Here is a 26,341-nt window from a genome sequence, read left to right on the forward strand (position 1 = left end):
GATCAGCAAGTTATTGCTAGACAATTGGATATGACATAGGCGACCCGGAACAGACAGAAGGCGATTCACAACCGCTTAATTGTATCTACAGCATTAAGAAATCGTTCTTTATGCCGTTCAAGTGTAACGACAGCTCCGTGAGGTACGAGGAGTGATTATGAGTCAATAGACAAAGACGAAGACTGCAGGAAAATAACCTGATCGTTAAAACAGTTGCGATTGATCCAAAACTAGTTTGTATGTATGGATTTGGGGTTTCGTATACACTGCGACCCAAACGATCTATTATGTCTCCCTTTCTAGCTGCGAAACTGGTGTCTAATGAGTCTAGAATGTGAGATAGCTCTAAATGGCAGAGATCTTCGTCTTCTATTTCATAATCTCTTGAGTGTAGTGCTCTGAAGTTTCTATGTGTTTCACACTTCGAGAAAAAGAGCTCCTGTTAGTATTCGTAGATTGTTCCTACATAGGTTGATGCATTGCCCATCGGTAACCCGCCCCGTTGAGTCCACGCCCTAGAGGGTCATCTCTGCCTCCTGGTTGCTTAGGTTCCAGCAAGTTCTTCTCTTTTTTCGTAGAAAAAGGGGATCTCTCTCCTCCCTGTTCCCTCTCTCGTGAGGTATTCTCACTTAAGAGGTGGAGGGTTTCTCTATTTTTGCGGTGTGTTTCCGCTGTTTTTTTCCTTTTTTTATTTTTTACCGTCTCCATTATTGTAGGGAGTAGCTAGGAAAAGGTTGGTCTATTCCAGCAGAGCCTCTTATGTCGGAATAAGATCTGAATACAGTGGAGGTGTGACACAGTGCCCCAGGGGAATCGTTCGAGACACAATCACCCTGCTACCATTCATTCGTCGTCACGATGTCTTCCAATTTGGATTTGATGTATATTTATCAATCTTCCGGTATATACCAGCTAGATTTAGTTTCAATAATGTAATCACGAGAAAGATGCAATCGAAGTCGCATACACCCAATTAGTGTGTTAGTAGAAATGTATACCTGTACTAAGTATTTTTGAATGCAAGGTAACTTGGCGTGGTGGCCACAGTTTTTTCTATGTCGATATATTTTTCGTCTTTGCATGAGTTGAACTTGAACCTTTTAAAACTTATTGAAGAGACGTCAGGGTCAGTTGGGTCCAGTATAGTCTATGTTTGCATTTGACATTTTCTGCTAAAGGGAATTCAATGTGCTAAAATGAAACACTTCTGATTTTAACCTAAAGTTCAAATTGAATGAACATATAGGCTGAACATCAATTATAAAAAGCGCGATTTAATTTAACGGGAACTTCTAATTTGATGCTTCCTTCAAATGTATTATTAAACCTACTGCTACTCGTGGAAAAAACCTGTATTCTTACATTAGAACAAGTATCAAAAATTTATCAAATATATGTCAATACGAGTATCTATATCATAAGATCATAAATACAAACTAAATATGATTGATATTCATTAGTAAAATCCAGAGTACAATTTACCAAATATTTAATTCGATTAGATATCGAAGCTATTGTTTATTTGAAAACATTTTTTTCCATCTATCACCTATAATCAAGGTCGTATCCTGGAAAAAATTCCATTATATTTACAAGTACAACAATATAGATAACAAATTCGATTGTTAAGTAATACAGAATATTTCAATGTTTATTACAATTTAGATGATAAGAAACTTTTTATAGTAAATCATTCGCAAATAAACTCTTGAGAAGAAATCGAAGCAACAGTCGATTGGAATTGAAAATTTACAAAATGATACATAAAATGAAAATATTTCACATTTAAATTATAATTATAATCAGTTCAATTGGCCAAACTCACCATAACTAAGATATTTTGGCTTAAAAAGCAATCTCTAAACAAAACAAATGCTTCTAAGCTAACATCAATACCAAGTTGGTGATTCAGAACAATGAATATAAAGTACTTTGCTGATGCTCCTCCTACGGATTATTGCCGTACTGTAGGTAATCAGTTTAATGAAGGCCTCATCTGTGAGAACTGCTACGACTCGAGAATACCTAAGTTCAAACTCAAATTTTATATTTTCTTAAATAAAATATTAATTGACATGAAAAAAAAAAACAAACAAACAATAAATAAATGTAATTGCATCATCATAACATCCAGCATTTAAATTCGCGCAGTCTTGTGATTTGCTGTATTTCTAATGTGGCGGCCTTTTGGAAGTTTTTTTCAGTGGTCGTGCGCAAGAGCACACCTTGTCTCTATTACACCATGATCCTTCCGACCATTTTACAGTATTATTCGTTTGCATGCAAGCAGTCAACATGTTTTGAATATTCTGATTGGCCCTTTCTATAGATCTTTCGCTTTGACTATGCCTAGGTTTACCTTGGACTATTTTGACATCACACCACATCGAACAAAGTTCAGTAATAACTTTTTTTGCGAATTCTCGGCCGTTATCGTATTGGAGAATACTTGGAGCTCTACAAAGTAAAAAAAATATCTAACAAATTCTGCACTACCTCTGAAGCTGTTTCAGTTTTTAACACCCTCAAATGAACAAATTTTGTTATGTGGTCTTGATAAACCATTATAAACTTGAATTATGCATCAAGTCAAGATTGCATGTCGATTAAATCGACCTGATATCTACTAATACATCGCACCACAAGCTCTTTTTCAGGTGTACTTTTTTTCATTTCACAAGACCGACAAAGGCCCGAATAGATCATCATTATGAATAAGTGAACTTTGTGAAGTATGTCATAAATTTCATCAAAGCTTACATAATATATTATATTGTTCTGGCCTGGTTACAACGGAATAATCAATTTTTTTTCATCTTCATTTTTGAAAACGTCAAATCGTTCCATTATTCGATAGTCAAATGCAGATTTTTTACTCTCGTTTTCTGCTTGAAGTACTTCACATATCAATTCACCGTATCGTTGTTGTGCTAAGAAAAAACAGTTGTCAGTACGTTTACCGCCAAACAGCACATTTATTTTGTGATAAAACTGATCACTTTGCAAAGTATTTTCATGTAAATCTGACATTTTGGAACAAACATAACCTCTTCGTTACAGGTGCAGGTTACAAAATAGCGCAGCGACGCATTTATGGCCTTCTTGATAAGAAAACAAAATATACAATGGGAATAAACCACCTGCTATAATGTAAACTTATACAAAACAAACATAAAAGAGGTTCCGGGTATTTCCAAAGGTGTCACGCATCCACCGAATTTGAGAATTCCACTACATATAGGCGGGACCAGTTCTAGGGCGGAGACGGGTTTTTTTACAATAAGCTGCGCATCAGTTCAGATATTATCACTCAAATTTCAGTCAGTTTTAACGCTCAATTACTATTAGAGCATAGTATGAGTGAGTCGTACTAAAGATTTCACAGAAAATCGATAAAATTGAGTAACGGGCTATTGTTGGGTATTTATTTTGAAAAGGTTATATACCTATACAAATGAGAGAGAAGTAAAACACTCGCTTCATCAGTCACGACGGTAAAATTTATGTCAGCAGCTTTATTCGAACGTAGCCGTGTCAGCTGGACTAATATCGAGAATTACGGACTGCCAAAAACTGTGGCAACCAGTGATATCATAAGAAAAGTTTTCAAAATTATATAAGATATATGTATAATTGAGGATAAAGAGATAGAAGATTCTGTCAAGATGTCAAAAATCGCACTTGTCATATACTAACTGAAAAATCATGCATGCATAGGATGTCCGCGTGTTGTATGTTGCGTTTGCTCACTTTGGACCAAAAGTGCATTCAAATGAACATTTTCCAAAAATAACGGTTCAAGGAAAAGTAAGATAGAAAAGAGATGGCGACCGGTTTTGGAATAGACATAGGTTGGTGTTCATCTACTACCATGAAAACACAAGAACAAGAACAAGAACAGGAGAATATTACGCATCATCACTTCTTGAAGCGAAGAAAGAAATTGCAAAAAAGCGACCGTATCTGAAGAAAAAGCAAGTACTTTTCTATTAGGACAATGAACCTCTGCAGCGTTTACTTTGGCTAATTGTTTATCCCCTCACCGTAAATATTATATAGGATTTTTGGGTACTGCTCATATTTCCAGAAATATTAAAACCCTGGAACTTCCAGATGACTCAAAATTTAGATTGATTGATAATTGGAAACGATAATTTTGACAAACCAGCTTTCTTCATCTCCATATTTTTCAGTATAGTTCGCAGCTTCATTATTTATGTCGTTAGAAATGGTAAACGACTCGACATTGAAGTCGTTTGGTTGCATTAGAATATGTCTCAATAGTTTTCCCACGAAATCTATGACGGTATATTTTTGTGGGCCCGTTCTCCTCAACATATATTTTTCTCATTTTTCTGAAATCTTTGATTTGCCATCCAGCATGATACACTTTGCCAAATAAAAGTGTCCAATCCTCTTCAATTGGACGAGCCAGAGGTAAATCAGGGGGTAAGTATGTTTTTATAAGGTGACCAATTATGAATTCAGTCAAGCATTTGTTAATATACCTCTTAGAATTTACAGCTCTCCCCCTTACTCGAATCTAACAAGGCTTATCTTTCTCGTCGACATCACATACTGGACCAGAAGATGATTTATTAATTTCTTGCTAACAACTCCAAAGAGTAGTGTATAGTAATTGAATAAATTAAGAAAGTAAGAGGCAGTGTCTAATAATCCTTCCGATGAATAGAAAACGTATAAATACTCGTAAATAAGAAAAATATTCAATTATATTGATAAGTGCTAACATATTCAGTTTGAGTTCGAAAACTTCTCAGAGAACCCTCGTAAAAGACTTGCCAGCAATTTGCTAAATAAATTAGCACGTAATACAAATATTGCTATAAAGTCTCGAAATATTGAAAATTTATATAAAACTGAATTGAACTACGGAAGACAGGCAGAAATAAGTAAATAGACTTTCCTAGAAATACAGTAATAAGTCGCGTTCTATAATAAAAAGTTCAACAAAGGCGCGTCCCCCATTTATAAAAACAGATGAAAAGGGCCGCGCGTATTCGCCGAATTTCAAAATTTCATTCTAGCTAGACAGATCCGGCTTAAAGACCCTTTTCGCGAGCTTGTTTATAACAATAATTTGTTAAAGCTTCTCTTATTTTTAATACTTTTTTTTACTTGTATTGCTTCCAATACTAGATACATCATTAAATGCATTGTATTATTTGTATTGGTTCGAGTCAGTTCTTTAAAAGCCTGTTCAAAATACATCACTATCAGCACGATCAACTCACGATGTTTGAACAACGAACATAGTATTTTTAACAGATATATTAATTGTTTTTCTAAAAAGTTTCTACTTAGAAACCAGAATACCAAAAGAATTATATATCTTTCCTCTAGCTCTACCTAATCTGAACTTAAATACCTTTCTGATACCAGAGAAGGTAATACTGTAGCAACATCGAAAAATTGGGGCAATAGCATACCAGCATACATTTTTTCACTAGTCTTTTCTCAAAATGTAAATATGTGGAGATTGCTGTCAATTTTTTTTCTCCATAATTCATAATAATCATGAACAATTGTTTGAAATATAAACAGTTATGATAGATTTGTTGATTATTTTATCTTAAGAAATTATAACCGTTACATCAACAATCACTATTTTTTAATATGTTAACAAATGTTAGATGACAGATGACATTTGCTAGTTATTTGCAGCGAATTATTTGCTGCATGAAAACACGCCTTAAGCGTCCAGAATGGCTGAAGTCTCATATTAATAATTCCTGACATCTTCAGGTCGAGGTCGAAAACTTTTCAGACAATCATCATAGATATATCTGAAGATTCCATCATACAGGGTGTTTCTCTATTCGACCTACCACGCTCTACCACAGAGAGCAAATAAATGATTCGTTTTGATATAGGAATACGAACCCTCACAGGGCTAAGTTGCTGAGGTATAGGTTGTTTTAAATCAAAATAACCGGCCACTCATTATATTCTGGGATATTGATGATTATAGTGACATTTTGAGTGATATTTTGAGAATTATTCTGTTTTTTGTTTTTTTAGTTTGTAGTTTAAGAATGCCGCAATCTTGTTATTTTTCAAATAACAAGTTTTGATTTTTGTTCTATTTGTTGCTTCTCAGAAATATTGTACCTCTAGAATGTTGCTTACATACGAATATTTCTCACTGATTTTGAATTTATTGAGAAATTGTCGCGAACTGTTTTCCGTGAGCACCTATAACCAAAACTTCTTTCGTCTTTTTTGACATTATTTTTTTGCTTTTCTGTCCGATTCTGACTTTATTCTAATCGAATTATATGTTTCAACACGCCGACAGTTATCGTAAATTGTTTGTCTGGCTATTCCCATTTTTACAAAGTGATTACCGTAAACGATTTCCTGAGATATTTGCAACTATTTTCCATAGTTCGTTTTTTATTTAGATTTTTCTTGCTGGAAATCTAACGTCGAACGCAATGTTTGTATTGGGACATTCGACAACTATGAATGTATGCGAAACAATTAATAATAGTCTCAGTCAACTCCTACTTTACTTGCTAAGCTGTCAAAAATATACGGATTTTCTGTCCTCACACCATTATTTTTTCCATGCGTATAGCATTTGATTCTTTAAACAATTATGCTTGAGCTCGTGGCGAATTTCGTAAACTATTCCGTCATGTCCCTATTAACACAAATCACATGATGAATTGTAGATTGATCCACTTCAAACCACTTGAATTTCAAATACTATGAATATTATCTCATGTAATTTTCAAGTGGCTAAAAAACAATAATTACTTTTTCGGATAATCAAGACTATATAAACCAAGTTCCAAACAATATTTTCAAGCAATCAAGCACAATCGTATCCAAAAAGTATCCAGTTTTCAGAACTTCACTTTATACAACATGAAATTCTTTTTTGCACTAGTTCTTTTCGCTTGTGTTGGTAAGTGGAAATTTATTCGAATAATTTCTGTTTTTTATAATTATTATTTATCACTTAGTTTTTATCGAGTGTATCGATTTAGGAAAGACTGGAGACTAGAAACAAAACAAAAACCTTAGCGCATAACTGAAAAAAAAAATAAAAAATTTATATTAAGTTTGATTGAAACAGTTTCCGAAGATCTTCCATTACTAATTGTGTCATAATATTTGATATTGGAGCTCTTATAGCGCAAACATCAATGTATATTTAGAGTTTTAAATTGTATTAATTCGTTTTAAGGTAGATCTGTGTATTCTTCAATTTTGGCCCATTTTTAAATTGATATATCTTTCACAATTGAGTATTTTTCTGAAAAGAATCTACATATAATGATGTAAATATATTTTCGTCAGGAATTGTTTTGACAAGATTTTTCAAATAATTAGACAATAGGGTGAGAAAAGTTTGATAACTTGAAAGAATTGGTCGAAGGGTATGGCGTTGTCAATTTCCAATTTTCTTGCATCTTTTCAAGGACAAATGAGATTAATATTCCATTTTTAATATTTGTAGGGTACTATTTAAGTTGTTTGTGAGTTTGTTTTTTTAATTTTGAGTATACTTTGAGTAAGAATTAACTTTCTTAACAATATTTTTTCCTTTTTCCAGGACTTTCCATCCAAGCTGCACACCCCAAGTAAGTAACATATATTAGTAACGTTATCCATTTCCTCTTAATCTTTTTAACCCTCTGTTGATTATATGTTGGTAATACCATGTGAAATATGATATGTTTGAATTATATGACACTCTTATCAATACAGAAATTACTATAAGGATCTATTTGATTACAAATAACTCACCTCATTTACTCTGTGTCATTTTTGCCACAAAAAATCACTTCTATAAAAACTCACGCTATGGGAAAATAGGTTTCTTGATAATACTGAATATCTTAAGACTGAAATTCTGTTTAGGATTAGTCTAAATTATTGAAACTTTAAACACTATTACTTTATTTTCTTCAAGAGTCGTTTCAGCTTTACAGATACATAACTATCTTATATCAAAGCACAGTATAATTTCTTTACGTACGTATATGGAGTATTTCGTCTAAGTAATTGATGAATCTAATTAATTTGTCCACATAAGTTATTTTTATCAATAGTTTTGAGCTGTTTCAATTACATTATCTCACATTGAACAACAGTTATTTTTTAATTTAAAATAAACAACGATTTTTATACTTTATTTATACTATTAAGATCGGTTTCATTATTATATTATAGGATCAAGAACAAAGGAGGTTTGGTCTGCAATGTATGTGAAACCGTTGCTTCTTACGTCAAAGAATTAGCAGAAGAAGATATAACTGAAGTAAGTAAAATGAAAATATGAGCAGCATTTGTTGACTTGATAATAGCAAGCCCGATAAGCCTCAAGGTATCATTTTAGCATTACAACAAAATATGTTTTTTATATTGCCTTATTTCCACTATGTGTTGCAACTACCATTAAATTCTTCTTTTTTGGTTTTCGTCTGTCGCTTTGTATAGATCCTTGCTACTTATTTTTTACACTTCCAATATTTCTCTCTACTAATTATACAATGATCGACAAACAGTTTTATTGAGTTATATCTCTATAATTCTGAATCCCGGATCTCCATAGTCTTTATTTAGAACAGATAATTATACTTGGACGAGATTAATTCTCATCGGGCTATAATATTTGATAATTTTATTGTTTTTATAATTTCTCCAAGTCTTCTTAATTGATAGTAACAGAAATTTCTGTATGTTTAAAATTTCATTATATAGTTACTTATAATGTCTGTACATAATACTCCGTTACCTCCATTTTTTATTATAAAAGTTCAAATTTCTCTTGAATTATTCGTCGACTTCTAACAAAAATATATACAAGACTATAATTCCATTAGTAATGGCAAGTCCGAAACAAAGGCTCCTTAAATATTTCTAAATATGATGAAATATTTTTTCTTGAAAGGTATTCACTTCAGAATCCAATCTTAAATGGACTCGTCTTGGTCTATAGACATTCTAATATTTTAAATAAATTATAAGCTGTAGGAAATCGTTTTGTGGGACTAACAGGTGTACTTAAGACACAATTCTGAAAAAATTTTGCGATACTGATTTTCCAACATGTTTACTTCGTTTAGGAAGAAGTTACAAAACAGATCGAAGCTCTATGTAATGTTTTGCCAGGAACAATGAAGGATTTATGTACCGATGATGTTCTTCCCTACGTCGAAGACATATACGATGCTATTGAATCACAATCAGCAGAAGAAATATGTGAATCTTTGAATTTGTGTTGATTTACTTATTTTCATAAAAGAATAATTTGATATAATTATGTACAAATAAAAATTACATCTACATTATTGTTTTTTCTGATTGCCTATTCTAATTTGATATTGATTACAATACAAAAAAAATTCAATCAAGCTATGTTTGGGGATCCTTATGTATAATGACGTCCTGAATCCAAATATAACTACCATCTTTTTCTCATCACCCATCATTCAATATTTTTGGGGGAGCTGAATATATATACCATTATTTCTTGCTTGCTCGCCTTTAATACATTGAGGTAGAGCTGTCTCGTCTCAAAAACCAGCAGTACCCCATCAACATGCTTGCATTCCACTTCCTTGAAAATCTTTCCTCTATTTAGTGATGTTTTGATGGAACCGTTCCCAGTGTTTATCTGAACCTGCCTAAGTTTTCAAGGAAGTGGTCCAGATGCGAGTGAAGGTTACGTACTTCAAGTCACATGCTACATTCCATGGTCTTGTAGGCTTACAGCAAATCCTCGACGTGAGCTATATAATCATCACTTTGTTGGTCACTCAAAAACTTCATACAAACCTTGTGAAATGTTGTCTTCTAGTCTTGGAGCCCACAAAAACGAGGAAATTTAGATTTCAGATATTGGAATGCGTCACCTTTCTTGTCCATTGCTTTCACAAACTGCTTGATCGAGCCAAGTTTGATGAGCAAAGATGGCAAGTAAATATTTTCTTTTAGGACCAAAGGATCGTGGGCGACATTTTTTCGTTCAGTTCAGTTCCGTAGCGAATAATATTTGTCATGGCCTCGGCTAACAATGTTACTATACACTTTGCTATAAATATTACCTGATTTAGGATGTTTAAAGCCTAGAAGCTGAAATATGTAAAAAATATGTGGAGAATTTCCGGTCAAAATAGTTGAGGTTATGAATTTGGTGATGGTGAAATGATTAGTGAATTGTTAAAAGCATCTTGTCAAAAGCACTCCAACACCGCCAGTTTGAAGAAATAGTCTCAATATTTCGACCTAATTGTTCAAAATATAGTGCGATGGCTATCCAAAGGTGAATAAATGAAAAAGCTTAGATCACCCTGAATTGAAGAGCAACAAATGGTTGTATAAATGCTACTTTATCGTGGATATCTTGGCGAAATCAAATGAACTGAATCTAAAATTGCAAGAAAAGGGAAATCGAAGCTAAGTTTTGGTAGAAAAATTGTTTTGTTTTGAAGAAAAATATTAATTCTTTTTGCAGAAGATACTAAGAGCGGTATATTATTTAGTTATACCTCGATAAAACTAGTTCAACTGTTGACACAAATTATCAAAACTTATGATGAATTTGCTGACATATTTGAGTGAATACTCTCTACACAAATAGTAACCAAATCTACATTGAGCCATTTGTAATTGAAACTGGATCCCAAGAAATGCAATTGATCGATTTAAGAAGTAATGTGAAGTGAGAAATTTACAAAGTGGAAAAGCATGTTAGAAGAGTTGGAGGTCCAGAAATATATGTACGTAACGCAACAGAAGTGGGCGCCTCTGGAAGAAATGCCGCAAGCTGAGGCTCTTATATTCAACGAATAGAATAGTCTTCTAGATTGCTACATTAAGGTAAAGAAGTTGGCATTTGGAGTGCTTAAATATTCGTGCGAGCAAGCGTTATCTTGTATCAATATATTAAAAAGTGAAGTAAGAAGCCAACTATCTAAATATTAAAATAATTATTAGATGATACGTCCTAAATACAGTTTCTTGATATTCAAAAAGTAACCGTACATTTCTTGAATAAAAAGGACCCTATTTATTTATCCAGGAGATGATCTATCCTTGTGCCAAATTTCATTGAAACCTGATCATCAGCTATTACATGATTGGACTATAGATATTGAACTATCCAAACTTTCATATTTAAGTCGGTGCAATCAATAATCGTATATATGTATTTGCGGCGATTGATGGTAGTACTGACCAAATTTAGACTAATGGTTACAAAAATATATAGTGTTAATAAAACATGAGAGGGCTGAAACTACAAATCAGAACTATGGTGTGGAGTAGCGTTCTGTTTCCATATCTTGCTTTACAAATGGCAGTTTTGCTTGAAAAATACAACTGCATTGGAAAGTATATAATCTACAGAGCAAACCTTTCAAATTTGAGGACGCCACGTTGTTTATTATTTGTTTGTCTCAGTGAATTTATAAACATGGAGAAAATTGGATATCGGTACAAGATACAATACTTTTATTTGAAAGGCCATAGCACAACCAAAAAAACTGAAAATGATTCTATTCTGGACGAGACTACTCTTTCGTTATAAGCAGTGAAATATTGGGTAGCAAACGAGAGCATATTATCTGCGAAGACTATCATTGCAGTGGTCGACCAAATGAGGTGATGACTCCAGAAATATTGAAGAAAATCCCCAAAGCGGTACTGGATGTTTGTCGACTGAAAGTGGGCGAGCTAGCAGACTTAGTAGGCATTCCAAAAAGTACGGTATATCGCATATTAACTGAAATTTTGGACAAGAGAAAGCTTTGTTCAAGATGGCTACACCGATTGCACACAATGGAACAAAAACATCGTCGTGAGGATGCTCCAATCGAGTGTTTATGCGAATTAATCGAACTTATTGCAACGTTTGAGCGAAGAAATCTAGCAAAAACGGCCGCATTTGGCTAAAAAAGAAGTGTTGCTTCATTAAGACAATTAATACAATGTAATGTCGACATTTGATTGTTATTTCGAGGAGCTTTACAATTCTTATTATAAGAAGAGTATGAAACTTATTAAACTCTGGGAAAAGTTAGAATTAATTGAAAAATAGATATATTTTTTTTCTTAGACCAGGTACTTCTGAGACCATCGTACTTTAATATTTGCAAATGAAACAGTATAAACAATACGACTATATAAGGACTTAAATAATTTTAATTTCAAATGATGTTTCATGGAAAGCTTTTTTATATTGCAATATAATAACCTTAGCTTGGGACAAGAAATTATTTTGAATGAAATGCATATGATGATTAATAATTGTTTAAGGAATCAAAACAACATTGTGGAAATGGAATTTTTCACAGTAATACCAATGAAACTGCCCGTTATCAATTCTTATCAGGTCACATAGAACTAGATATACCCAAATAACAAGGAAGTGCTTAAACTAACCGAACTCACATCACATCATTCCATTATTGTAAGACTCAGTTATTGCTCACTTCAAAAATTCGAACTTACATTCCTGATCATAACCAGTGATGTGCTCTGATCAATATCCAAAGACAGTGATAAAGTTTATGGTGTTTCACTAAAAGAAGGGAATTTATGAATCTTCCCAGCTCCATAGTGTAGTTGCTTAGTTTTCTTAAAATAACAATAGCTGTGTTACTCTTCCCATTGAAATTTCATATAATCTTGAAACATTTGGAAAGTTCATCCAAATTTACTTTCTTTTCTTCGTGTTCGATCTTACACAATTCCTTAGATCAATCAATCAAAATTAATAGTTTTCATCACTTTTTGTCGTACCAACGGATGCTTAAATTCACTTTTCAGCTCCAGCAAAAATCACTGCTGCCATGCTATTGGCCGTACCAATTGAACGAAGAATATACCTTTTTCCAATCCCTCTAGTAGAAGAGGGGTATACAGTAATTGCCACAAAACAAGATAGGTCCAGCATATTTGGGAATGCTGGTGATTGGTAATGTTATCAATCCATTGGTTCTTGAACATTTATCTTGGATATTTTTTACAGATTTGTGGAGCCTTGATATATGATTGAGCAGTGAATGATCCGGGAAATTGCATGAACCAGGAATACTTCCACAAACCCTTAGAGTGTTTGATGCTTCTCTACAGTGTGTCTACTTAAGTTGGAAACAAATTGGAAGCTTTTTTTTAGTGGTTTTATGAAAAAAAGTTATTCTTGATAAAAAAGTGTGCATGATCCAACAGCTGAAATTCAGCTATCAGATATCAAGTATTTGAAGCTGTATAAAAGGTTTGTCAAAAAATTTGAATTTTGTTAAATTAAGTATCTTTATATTTTCCAATTCAGAAAAATGTTATAGATAGAGGAAAGTTGTGTTGAATTAAAAGTTATATTCAAATATGCAGTTACAGCCATCTATTATAAAAATTCAGATTTCGTGACTATTTACTAATTATTCCGTACTAATTATTCTGGGGTGTAAAATTTAACACAATCTAGGATTAAGTATGTAACAGTGAATGTAAGAGTGAGTTGTTTTTCATAACATTACAATAAAAATTGCAAATTTACTGAATGTGAAGAGAAACTAGAACTTGTGTTAATTGTTGGAGTCAATTACAAAACACATAGAGAGGCCGCATATATTTTTAATAATAGACATCCGCGTAGAAACACTAGGTATTCAACAGTTACAAAAATATTGAAAACATTTAAGGCTAGTGGAAGTATGAAAAATAAATTTAAGAATAAACGCCGAAAACGGGTTGCAATCGAAAATACTTCAGCAAGTAAATATTCATTGGCAAATATTTTGAAAGGTGATAAATATCAGGCATACAAACCGCAATTTGTACACACGTTACTACCAAGGGATTACAATATTCGTTTTGAATTGTGCGCTCTGATGTGTGTGTACAAAAATAAATTAGTTGGACTTTTTTTCCGACATTCCTCAAATGCACAATACTTAAAGCTAGTAGAAAATCAAGTAAGTGATTTTTGCTCGACATTCCATTACAATAACGTATGACAATTTGGTTCCAACAAGACGGTGCTTCCATCCATATTATATTAAACGTTAGAGTACTCCTTGAAAATATGTTTAATGGGTAGGTTATTCACAGGTATTAAGATATTTTTTGGCCTTCTATGTCTGCTGATTTGACACCGCTTGACTGTTTTATGGGGTTACTTAAAACAGCACGTTTATCATCGAGGACCATTTGATGATGCAGACCATTTGGAGAAGTTTCTTTCTGAAGAATGCCAAAAAATTACTCCAAATATGGTACGGAAAGTAATACAAGAGTTTGACAAAAGAACAATTTAATGTTAACAAAGAGAAAGTGGATATGTTGAAGCCGTAAGAGATTGAATTAAAGTTTAATTGTTTTTTTCTGTTTAATATATATTCTTTGTATGTATTTTTCAATTTCTGAAATGAATAATTATTATGCATTCATTACGTATGTACATTGCAAGTTGTTCAAAAACAGTTGTACAAATAGAGAGGTTATTATATTTTTAACAGGTGAGAGAGAAAAATTTTATCCATCCAGAGTGATTAATACGGAATGATTGGTAAATAATCTCAAAGCCCGAATTTTCATAATAAATGGCTGTAATTACATATTTGAATATAACTTTTAATTCAAAACAACTTTACTTCATAACATTTTTCTAAATTGTGAAATATAAAGATACTTAACTCTTGCACAAAATTCAAATTCAAACCTCTTATACTGCTTCAAAAAATTGATATCTTATCTCTGAATTTCAGCTTTTTGACCATGCACAATGTTTTATCAAGAATAACTTTTTTTCATAAAACCACTAATAAAAAAGTTTTCCATTCCAACTTAAGTAGACACACTGTATATGTATGATTATACAATTCAAGGGACATGCTACAATGAGTTTATATTTAAGAGAAGAATCAAACACTCTTAGGGTAAGGCAGTTTGTGGAAGTATTCCAGGTTCATGCAATTTCCGGGATCATTCACTGCTCAATCATTTATCAAGGCTCCACAAATCTGTAAAAAATATCCAAGATAAATGTTCAAGAACCAATGGATTGATAACATCACCAAGATTATATAAAATTTCAACGGGAAGAGTAAATGTTGAGGATATCTTGATTGCCCTATATCCATTTTTTTCTGATTTCAATATATGGCAATTTGTGATTATTGATTGGAATATCAAAAAGAAATGACTCATTATAATTCAGCACAGCTATTGTTAGATGGTATTTTCAGAATACTAAGCAATTACACTATGGAGCTTGGAAGATTCACAAATTCCCTTCGTATAGTGAAACACCACTGTCTCTGGATATTGATCAGAGCACATCACTGGTTATGATCAGGAATGTAATCTCGAAGATTGTTGTGGTTTTTGTCTTAACCAATGTAAAAAGTGGTAAGTTTCTTTTTGTCTGTTCACATGTAGAAATCATATCTAGAGGGATGATATAGGGGATGATAGAGTTCGGTATATAGCTTATTTTAAGAGAATTAAAAAAATCCTTCTAGAAAAAGAATAGATGTCTATATAGAAGTATACAGAATCAGAAATCAGTTAAAAACTCAACATGTGATTTTTTTAATAAGAATTCTTTATTTAATACTGGATTCAGATTGCTTACTTTTTATTGTATCTTTCGAAATATCGACTTACGTTTTACAACGTTCTTTAAAATGTATTAGACATTTTTATGGGCAAATCTCGCTCTGTAGCTTACTGTAAGTTAAATAAACAAATATTCTACTCATTTAATTTGATTGTAACTATTCTTTTTCTTTATACCATGGACAGCACTTAGACCTGATTGATTGTTGGTGGTAGCTACGCATTTATGTTTTAGTCTTGATTTGAGTCTTGAGCCTCTTATTTTCAAGTGAATTTAGTAACATCTTGATTCAAAGGGACGAGGGGGGAGATTCTTTTTAAATAAAATTGAAATAAATCATAACACGTATACTAGTTTCTCAATTATATAAATAGTTTGTTGTTTGCACTGCTTTCTATAATATTCCTGAAGAATAAATAATTAATTCATAAAATCCTTGCTCCAATTTTCTCCAGATAGAAAGTAATATAGTTCTTTATACTACTTAGTACTCAACAATCAATACACTTTATCGTTACGTTAATTATATATATTATATGATTTCGTATCTATCATTATTTGATATGTTTTAAGTGAAGCTGGTTACATATCTATCGTACATGTTAACTATATTTTATTATTTCATATGGTGAACAACCAGCAATGCACCTCAACTTTTTTGATATCCTTATCGTTCTGGCTAGTATCCCAGATAAATAATTTAAGGAATTATTTTCTTATCTATGGTTTTTCACAAAGCTTAGAGTCGATACAACATTTATAAGGAAGCGAAAATGATATTCTGAGATTACATTACAATTTAAGTAGTGTAAATTATAATAACCAGAAATATTAACAATCGCAATCAATCCAGAACTCTAATGAAAAATAAGAGGCCATCTATAAATTACGTCACAGAAGTTTAATGATTTTTTTGCCCGTCACATTTATGAGACATATTGATATCAAATCAAACAATTAAAAAAACAAAAAACGATTGATTATATCAAATAAAGTAATTAGGAAACAAAGAACATCAGTCCACTCCACTCCTTTGAATTATTTATAAGTGGCATAGCAGCACTTCTTTCTCGTTTAGGTTGTTAATATCAGGAACATTAGTTGTTTCAACATCTTTTTCATCCAACCATACTTCATCATCGTTATCATCCACACAAAAGAGTTTTCTGGAACGTCTGGCAGTAATTCTTTGAAGACGAAATTTCGCGATAGGTAAAAATTCTTGTTGCCTCGTATGTAATTGTTTGTGCTGATTCGTGGCTTTATTTAATACAAAATATAGTTTACGGTAAAGTTTATCTAAATTATTTTTTAATCATCTTTAATCAAGAACTTTCATCCGCGAAAGTCAGTGTTCAAATGTAATTGAAACGAAGATATCACTGCTATAGTATAAATTCAATAAGATTGTCAAGGATTCATTATTTAGTTCCGAAAATATAGAGGAGAGTGCCTAAATACTTACTTATTTATCTCTACACAAATTCACCCATCAAATGACGGTTTTGCCGTTTACATCTATTAAGGTCTGAAATATACAGAGTTATCTCGCAGAGCTGCAAAATTTACCGTTTACTACAGCGCTCGGCGTAATTATCAAGTGTTCATTCATATCAACACAATCGAGACATATTGGTGTTCCACATGAAGAACATTGAGAGTATTATCTGTGTTCGAAGTGTTATTCTGACTGCAATACCAGATAGCTCGCTGGTAATATTTTCATAATCGCACAGCTGGGTAGTTGCGTTGTGTTCTGATGAAAAAAATGGAAACCCATGGAAACCCAAGGAAACAATAGTACATCTGATAATGAAAAAGAAAAAAGGCGCTGGTTATCTGTGAACGAAAAACACACGGTGAAATCAGTATATGAAAGATTGCGTAGAAGATATTCAGGTATCACCGCATTGCGTGGAGAGAAGCATCGGTTTGAACGGTTTTTCGTACAATTTTTTTTTTATTTCAGTTTAACGTGCCTCGACAGCGCTGGTCATTGGCTCACAAAACACAAAAACAATCATAAGATACATAAGTTAAATAGAGGACTTGTAAAATCTATTACAATACATAAATTAATTATATTTTCTTATACAGCTTGGTGGCTTTAAGAAATTCCACGATTTTCCTCATTTCCGTCGAGCAGTTAAGTGTCTCCTTGAGGTTGATTTTCATATCAAACTGTCAATATGCGGTAGAGTATTCTCTGCAGTCGGTGAGGATGTTCTTAACAGTCACAGGAACTTGACAACTTTGGCAGACAGGACGACATCAAATAGCCGTGAGTAAGTTTCGTGTGGTTGATGCGAAGTCTTCTTATTGTCACAGCTTCCCTCCTATTCAAAAAGTTTAGGGAAAGGTGAGAAGTAGATGGGTGAATGTGATGTAATGCTGTAGTACTCTTGCTCCATGTATTGCGCCAAAATTTTTTGATGAAGTGTTTGACGTTAATTTTTAGATCATTGGCCAGCTGAACTGGGATTTCAGGATGATTCTTTGTGGCTTCTTTGGCATGGCGATCTACACATTCGTTTCCAGCAATTCCAATGTGCGATGGAAGCCAGATGAGAGAGACTGTTATATCAAGAGCAATAAGAGTTTGGTAGATGTCATGAATGTTTTGGACTATTGGATGGTCGGTGAATATGGTTGTGATTGACTGTATGGATGAAAGATAATCAGTACATATGACTATATGTTTATGGAGAGGAAAAATATATTTGAAAGCTTGAAGGATACTGTATAGTTCACCAGTGTAAGCATTACACGTCGAGGGTAAGCAGAAAGAACTTATGAGTTCGTGGTTTGTAGTGACTGTGCAACCCACACCGAATTCAGCTTCTTATGCTTATGCAGAATTTCCAAGAATGCTTTCTCTACAAGGACGATAGGGGATTCGTCTTTATTGTAGATGGTTAGTGAGGTATCTACTATGGGAATATTTTTGATCCAAGAGGGAGAAGAAAGTGGAAAGGTCAACGAGAGGTTGGTATTTTGGAGTAGAGGTGCGAGCAATTTAGGGATTGAATTTACAATTGCTCGTGAGTTAGTAGGTACGTAAGTGGTGGTAAGTAGCGAATGGACAGGATTAGAAGGATTGGAATATACTTTAGCAGCATATGACAGGAGGAGAGATTATCGTCTTAGGGATAGAGGTGGCTCATTAGCTTCAACATTGACACTAGCGGCGGGGCTTGAGCGAAGGCGAAGAGCGGTGTTGTGTACAGAGTTTAATAAGTCAGTTTTAAACTTGGAAGCGAACATATATATAGAACAACCATAGTCGAGCTTTGAGGGTATGAGAGCTCTGTAAACTCTTAACAGTATAGTTTCGTTGGAGCCCCATCGAAGGTGGCTGACGGTTTTAATTTTGTTCAGCCTCTTAAGGCAAATGCTTTTTACATCATGAATATGGTGATTCCAGTTGAGTCAAGAATCAAAAGTCATACCAAGGATTTTGCACTGATTCACAGTAGGTAGAGAGGAGTTATTAAAGAAAATTTGAGTTGAGTAAATAGATGTTCTTCGAGAGAATTTTATCAGCATGGATCATGATAATCCTAGGTAGGGGATCTCTCTTGTAGTAGATTTATTGCGTTTTGGAGCAGTTGGCATGTAGAGAGTTGTGAGTATGAATGAAGTAGAGCTTAATACAGAACCTTGAGGATGCCAGTATTTTGTGGATGAGGAAGGGAGAGCTTACCTTTTGCGGAAACCCTGAAAATTATATCAGTTAGGAAATTATGGATAAATGATAATATGTCACCATGTAGATTGTATTGAGTGAGTTTATTCAGTATTGCATTTTTGGATACAGAGTCAAAAGCGCCTTCAATGTCGAGAATAGTTGTAATGACGTCCTGATGGTTATTTAATGCAGAGGAGATATTTGTTTGTGCGTCGGAAATAAGTTTGTATTTTTCAAGGAACCGAACTTCTATAGAGTTGCGCCATGCATCAGGGAACTGATGAGTATTCCAAATAATGTTATAGATGTCAAGGAGCTTGGAGAGGGAGGAATCGTATAGTTTTTTGAGAAATATATACAGGACATCATCAGGACCGGCAGCAGAATTTTTGCAGGACGATAGCGCGAATTTTAGTTCGTTTAAATTAAAAGGGGCATTGACAGACGCAATATCGAGAGGATTTAGCTGGATTGTGGAGGAGGGCTGAATATGTGAGTTATGAAAATCTAATGCTGGATTATGGATGCTGAAATTTTCTTCAAAGTATTGTGCGAGTGTGTCAGAGATTTTTTGGCTGTCGGTGATAAGCAGATCGTTAGATAATAAAGAAGGAATTTTTATATTAGGTTTTTTGCCTTGGATTTGTGCAATTTTTTTCCAAACTTGACTGGGGTCTGTATTATGGGTGAAGGATGAAGTATAACTTTGATAAGCAGATTTCTCACTTTGCTTGACAATAAATTCAGTTTTAGCTTTAAGCGGTCGTTTTTCGCTGGTTTTTGCTAAGGAAATTAGAGAAAGAAAATGAGAAAGGGTGTCCTCCGAGGATACTACAGGAATAACTGAAGTATTAGTAGTGACAATAGGGTCAGCACAAGAAGAGGGGATGAGATTGACCGGATCATTTTATTTGGGAAAAGGATCTTGAGGGATGAAAGTGTTGGGGCATGAATCAACAGTGTGCCCAGTCTGTTTGCAGAAAAAGCATTCAAGTTTGTCGGTAGAAATGAATATTCTGTGCGAAAATGACATTTTTAGGAGAGAAGATGCTACCTGTGGCTTTAATGTAGTCAAATAGTACAGTGTTGGGGATAGAAGACAAAATGATGGCCAGATATAGTGAGGGCACAGAAGGCGGTAGAGATTTTGCTGAGGTAGCTGCAGCATATGATAAAGGTGGTAGTGAATATTTGGATTGTTCATTGGTAGTGAGGGGAGGTTAGACATATTGCTGTGATCTTGGTTGCGAAAATCACAGTCAATAGATGAAAAAAATAAGAGAAACGGATCAAATATATAAATAAATCTCAGCTCGAGAAAAACAAAACAGTCTGTATCTCAGTGAATGACCTATTGATTTCCGGATACGTAAATAATTTTAAAGTATATTTACCAAATCGATGAAGTTCTCCTCTAATTTGTTAAAAATTTTGTAAGAATTTTTTTATAAGTTTCCAAAAGTGAAAATTTATTGAATTGAGTTCACTATGTATACAAATATATTGCATCAAGTGCTACAGTCTATCAAGGATAATTCGTAGTGTACAATCCAACTATCAGGAAAATATCCAAATGTATCTGCAACGCGAAATGGATTTGAAACTTGATAAGAGAAGATACGAAACTTAATAAAGAAATTCAATGAGATCTCTTTCCAGAAAAAATAAATTGAAAAAGACGTTTAATGGAAACGACGATGCACCTGGTGCCCTAGCAATATTTATCGGTTTTTATCAATGGATACACGTGTCATTGTCGTGGAAAAAGTAGACAAATGAAAAAATTCAACAATAGTCTGTTTTACTTGTGAAAATTTATTTATTTGAGATTTTTTCATGAAATTTTCTGGAGATAATGTGAAGCTAATTTTTAAATGATACGAGGATGGTTCCAGAAGTACCAGGAACAATAAAGAAGACAAAAATTATTTGGAAAAAAAATATACGTAGTCTTCTCTTAGCTCCATACACTTTTCTCTTTTCCCAGTAATGTTCAATAATTTCGATAACCTTTTTATGAAAAGAATCTTCAAGTTCCTCAGAATAGTCATTGATTGTCGATATCTTCTCTTTATAGCTGGCAAATCCTTGACCACTGAGCCATTTTCCCAAGTCAGAGAACAGAAATTAATCCGAGGGGGCTTAACGGGCGAATAGGGTACATAAGGTAGCAATTCAAACTTCAATTAATTAATTTTGATCATTACAATAACAGATATGTGACCTGGCATTCTTTTGTTGGAACAACACTCTCTTCTTAGTCGAATGCAGCCATTTTTGCTTGATTTCTCTACGTCATGATCTTGTCTGTAGATGAAAAGGTCTTTGCCTTCTTTGGAACTGGTTCTCCCTTTCAGTCCAATGTTTTGATTAATCTTTTGTTTCGAGTGTGAAGTGATGGACTCACGTTTCATCCATGGTTACTAACGGCAAAAATTCGCTATATTTCTGTGAATCACTGCCATTAAATTAATTGAATAAGTGAGAGACAGTGGATAAATTCACCCTATCGATAGAAATAGTATAAATAAATAAGAAAAATATTATATTTGTTATTTATGTATGCTACTTGTTTTTAGTTACTGTGTTTTATTGTTATTGTAATTCGCTACAGTTCATCATTACATTTGAAATAGTCAAAATTCATAACATTTGTTCAAATTAATATCTTATTATAGATGTTCCTTGTTTGATAAGATTTTTTCATTCACTCAAAATTAAATAAAAATGCAACAACTTTGTTGGATATATGTTCGAAAATTCAAAGCCGGTTCTGGAATTTCCAAGTTCAGCCAAAACCAGGCTTTAATATTGGTGTACTACATCATGAATAAACTAGAAAAAAATAGAGAGGTAAGGAAAAACTATAGCTAATTAATATTTAATATCAATTTCGCAATTTACTTTTTAGTAGTCACTTGATATCTTCCATAAGAAACTCTACATATGATGGAAGTTTGTAGTTTCCCATACTATATACTTCTGTGAAATAGTACTAGGTTTCTGTATCCATACGATCATTCGAACTCAAATTCTGAATCAGTAAAATAAACTGCAGTTATTCCTAGAAAACGCATATTTTTTTGTGAGTAATTATTAGTAAAGCTCACGACTACAACTTTCCAAAAAGTAAGTCATAAATAATAGTTATGAAATTAAAATAACATGCTCAAAAAGAAGCGACGTTACATTTATTCAACACAAACGCCGCAAATTTTTTTGCATGTTCCAAGCAAATGAACTTATTACACTCTACGAATTTGTATTGAGTCATGCGATTTTTTTACTTTTCACAAATGTAGCATCGCTTCCGTGAATTTCCCGAGTTCCTTGGTTCAGGATTTGTCATTGTAGCCTGCAGGCCACTTTTACTGGTACTGGTATTGTATTCTTCTTCTGCTATTTCAATGGTCCGTTTTCGCAAATCTTTAGGCAAGCAAGTTGTTTTTGACCTGTGCTGTATATAGTTCTTAAGTCCAAGGCTACTTTTTTTAAAAAATGTCTTCTTTTGTTCGATCCGTCGATTTTATTTCTCTCATTAATAATGTTAGTAATACCTGCTAAATTTAACACTGTCATGGGCCAACGGTTGGTATTCTTAGAGACATCGCACACAATTTGTCAACTCCCGATTTCGTTTGGTTGTAGAATAACACGTTACCTGGCTTTCTCTTTATCCTGTTGCAAGGGTCTATGTCCGAGTCGTGATGCGTACTAGAAAGTAGAATAACATTCTTATTCTTTTTTAGAATGTACGAAACCAATGTCGAAGTTCCTTGAAAAGCGAACTTTGATGTATATTCATTTCGACCACGTCCTGCCACAAAGTTCAGTGGAAGTTGTCGTTTATTTTTTCTTATGGTTCCGACATAACTAAGTCTGTGATTTCTTTGGAGGTCAGTTACTAGTTCATAACTGATAAACGAGTTATCATCGGTGGCATTCCGCAGAACCAAAAATTGGTAAGCACAATATTTTCGTTGTCGAGCTTGCACTATCATCATCTTGGTAAGGGCCATCAGGCTGTCTCCCCACGTATATTTTCAAGTTGTAAGTGTAATAAGTTCTTGCATCCCCCACGGATAAGATCTTTATGCCATACTTAGACGACTTGGATGGTGTATATTGACGAAATGGACATTTGCCTCGAAATGCCGAGGCTTCAATTGTAACATATTCACCAACGCAATAGCTTTTCTGACAATTTACCATAAAAGAACTCAAATATTTGCCAAATAGGAGCAATTTTGTCAATGACTCTCTCCTTATTTCTGACGTCTTTATCGTCAAAACGTACACTTTGTAAGAGAGTGGAATAGTCATTCGAAAAAGTTCTATACCAGAACCGTTAGTGGCCCAAAGATCTCCAGTATTTATTCTGCTGTTTCTACGAAATCCTGTCATGTACAAAAGTCCTATAAAAGCTTCCATTTCCTCCAAATTTGTATTTTTGCAATCTCTTTCTCTGCTTAACGATCCTATTTTGCTACAAATATACTTATTAGTGTGATTTACAGTGAAAAACATACTCCAACATGTCGAAACGGCCTGTGCCAGCTTCCCTGTGCCCTTAAAGCCAGGTAAATGACTAACAAAGTTATGTGAACGTGTCGAAGCAGGGGTATCTAACCTCCATTTAGTTGTTCCATCTCTTCCGAATACAAACTTGGCATGATATTCTAAATCATCTTGGTTTTCCTCTTCATCTCCATTCGAACCTTCCTATTCTGTGTCAGTATTTTCTTTTTATTTCTCTAAGTAGTCTTCTCCGCCTTCACTGCTATCGTTTGTCTGACTGATCATTCTTAATCAGATTCCAATTCCAGCCTCTGCAAAAACTCAACATATTTTTTATCAAGAGGTTTATAAATCCAATATGTAAAACTCACCTTTGTAAAAACACAAATCTCAATCAGATCACAATAAAATATATTTAATAAAAATTTGGACAGTCTTGAAACAGAAGCGCTCCCGTAGCGTCTAAGAGGCTTAGATTTCAAATTATAACTCCCAACCGTTCAACGTGTGTACATGAACTATGACCAATCGCTTTGAATATTCTTCAGTCTAAATTTGGAAGCTGTAGAGTGGGAGAAGTCTCTATTGAATTGCTTTCTACCAGTACCAGAAAAAGAAGGTTCCCCGGTGTCTTGTAGATGCCGCGCGAGCAACGGAGGGTTTAAAAATACTCTTTTAGACGACGCCATCTGAAAGTTGTTCGTTCTGTATCTATTTAAAAACTGAAAGCTGCGTTTTGAGTGTTCTATGTAGTGAAAGTGACAGTTCCGTACTGCAAAACACTTTCGGGACGCTCTGGAGTAGACAACTTCAACTTCCTAAACTGTGACGCTAACCAGTTCAATGTTGATAGTTGACAGTTTCACATTTCACGATGATTTTGCATAACCTTAAATTTTCAATTTTCTGAAATTATTTGTTGTATCCGAAGTTTTGTCTAAATTAATGAATAACAATTATGATGATCAGCGATGAAGAGTTACTCGAATCCACGCCACCTGATTTCACCGAAAAAAGCAATGCGGCCGTTCTTAATGCGTCGTCTAAAAAATGTTGTGTACGCCGCGGCTGAAATACTACTTTGTTGGACTCGTCTGTTGTTCGCCTCGCGTCGCTCGTCTCGCAATTCTCAGACTCGTCAAACAAAGTAGCACTTTCAGTCCTTGGCATACAAATAACTATTAAGGTGATTACAATGATTATTTGAATCTATACTTACAGGTTGTACAGATCTAGGTTCGGTGTTGCATACATAATGCTCTCCTGCTGAGTTTCCATCTTTTTTTTTGCAGTTCAATGGTTCTGGACAACTTCTTAGGGACTATGTTTCAATATTATGAAGCGATCACTGTAAAATTTATATATGTTTCATTGGCTTTTTATTATGTGGTAATTCTAGATAATAAACGTGCTAATACATACAACAATAAAAAAGCAATAAAACACACAAAGCGTCATCTTGTTTCTCTTGGTGAAAACATTCCAGAGCATATTTGGCTAGCTTCTGATCTACTGGATCCACCGTTTGAATCAATTTCTGTTTCACTTTCATTGTCTTGCAATTCCTATTCACTGTATTTCTCAAATTGAACACCAAATTCGCCACAATGTCTCCACTATAAGGAGTATTTGGAATTCAATTATTTATTAGGTGTTACCCGTTACTCACTGTTATCGCTCTGACTGTTTTACATCAACTTCTAATAATACACAGAATTACTATGGAAGAATATTTGGTTAAAAAGGTGAATTTGATTTTTAGTAGAAGCATGAAATTTTGATGCACACACGTATTTGAATGAATATTTAATTCGGATTCTAGCTGAATAGTTTCAAATCTATTCTCATGGGAGAGGCAAATTTAAATTTAGATTCGATGTAATACGAAAGCGGGTATCTAACAGTTATTGCAAATGATAATAATGGATAATAAAGATAAATGGAAATGACAGTTTTTCAATATTCATAAGTAGGGTCCACAGTACACATTTACAGATATGTAAATGAACAATTGTGAAAGCAATTGTGCAAAAAAATTATCATTCATCACTTATATCAAGATTATATTCAAAAGTTTCAAAACGGTTTTTTTATCACATTTACAACAATACACCGATAACAAATTCATCAATTTTGATTACGGTTATGAATATTTAGATGAAATCATTTCGTATTTCCAAGTCTCAACTTGATTAAAAATTCATGATTGTGCCAGTTTATAAATTGATAAACACATAGTCAGTAATTTGTATATATAATACAATCGACTCAATGACATATGAATGGGCATTTATGTGGTTAAAGAAGGAATAATTTGAAAATTTGGTTTTGTTTTGAATTGATTTACCTATAATATTTCGCATCAGTGTTTGGTCTCTTCTCTGTGCCTATATTTTACCATTGTTAACCCTTAACTGATATTGTCGGAAAATATATGGCCCGGCGCTTCAAAAATTCAATGTACATATTCTTACATTTACCAAGAAGTGGTTTCGCAATTTCCCAGCAGGTCTGTTTCTCACATACTATGTGTC

At 33.6% G+C, this 26,341-nt stretch overlaps 1 protein-coding gene and 1 long non-coding RNA gene across 5 annotated transcripts; one reads left to right on the plus strand and one right to left on the minus strand.

Annotated features, from left to right (window-relative positions):
- The first annotated feature begins 6,800 nt into the window (after positions 1 to 6,800).
- Positions 6,801 to 9,323, plus strand: LOC130896493 (prosaposin-like). Its single transcript, XM_057804644.1, has 4 exons — positions 6,801 to 6,934; positions 7,586 to 7,613; positions 8,206 to 8,293; positions 9,102 to 9,323. Exons 1-4 carry the CDS (start codon positions 6,895 to 6,897, stop codon positions 9,258 to 9,260), a joined length of 315 nt encoding a protein of 104 aa, XP_057660627.1. The 5' UTR covers positions 6,801 to 6,894; the 3' UTR covers positions 9,261 to 9,323.
- Positions 9,324 to 21,279: 11,956 nt separating this feature from the next.
- LOC130896497 (uncharacterized) lies at positions 21,280 to 25,754 on the minus strand. Of its 4 annotated transcripts, XR_009059582.1 has the most exons (5): positions 25,230 to 25,738; positions 25,027 to 25,155; positions 24,179 to 24,969; positions 22,194 to 24,118; positions 21,280 to 22,124 (listed from the first exon to the last, which is right to left on the minus strand). It is a non-coding gene; the product is annotated as an uncharacterized LOC130896497 (long non-coding RNA). The 4 variants fall into 4 exon arrangements; XR_009059579.1 differs by having other exon boundaries at positions 21,280 to 24,118; positions 25,230 to 25,731; XR_009059581.1 differs by having other exon boundaries at positions 22,194 to 25,155; positions 25,230 to 25,754.
- Positions 25,755 to 26,341: the final 587 nt, after the last annotated feature.

Source organism: Diorhabda carinulata, chromosome 7 (assembly GCF_026250575.1).
Source record: "Diorhabda carinulata isolate Delta chromosome 7, icDioCari1.1, whole genome shotgun sequence".
Taxonomy (NCBI): domain Eukaryota; kingdom Metazoa; phylum Arthropoda; class Insecta; order Coleoptera; family Chrysomelidae; genus Diorhabda; species Diorhabda carinulata.

Bases quoted from the DNA above. Each gene is read 5' to 3' on its own strand.
- LOC130896493 (XM_057804644.1), top strand. From the start codon at position 6,895: ATGAAATTCTTTTTTGCACTAGTTCTTTTCGCTTGTGTTG. The intron at 6,935-7,585 runs GTAAGTGGAAAT...TCCTTTTTCCAG, and splicing joins AGTTCTTTTCGCTTGTGTTG to GACTTTCCATCCAAGCTGCA. The intron at 7,614-8,205 runs GTAAGTAACATA...ATTATATTATAG, and splicing joins ATCCAAGCTGCACACCCCAA to GATCAAGAACAAAGGAGGTT.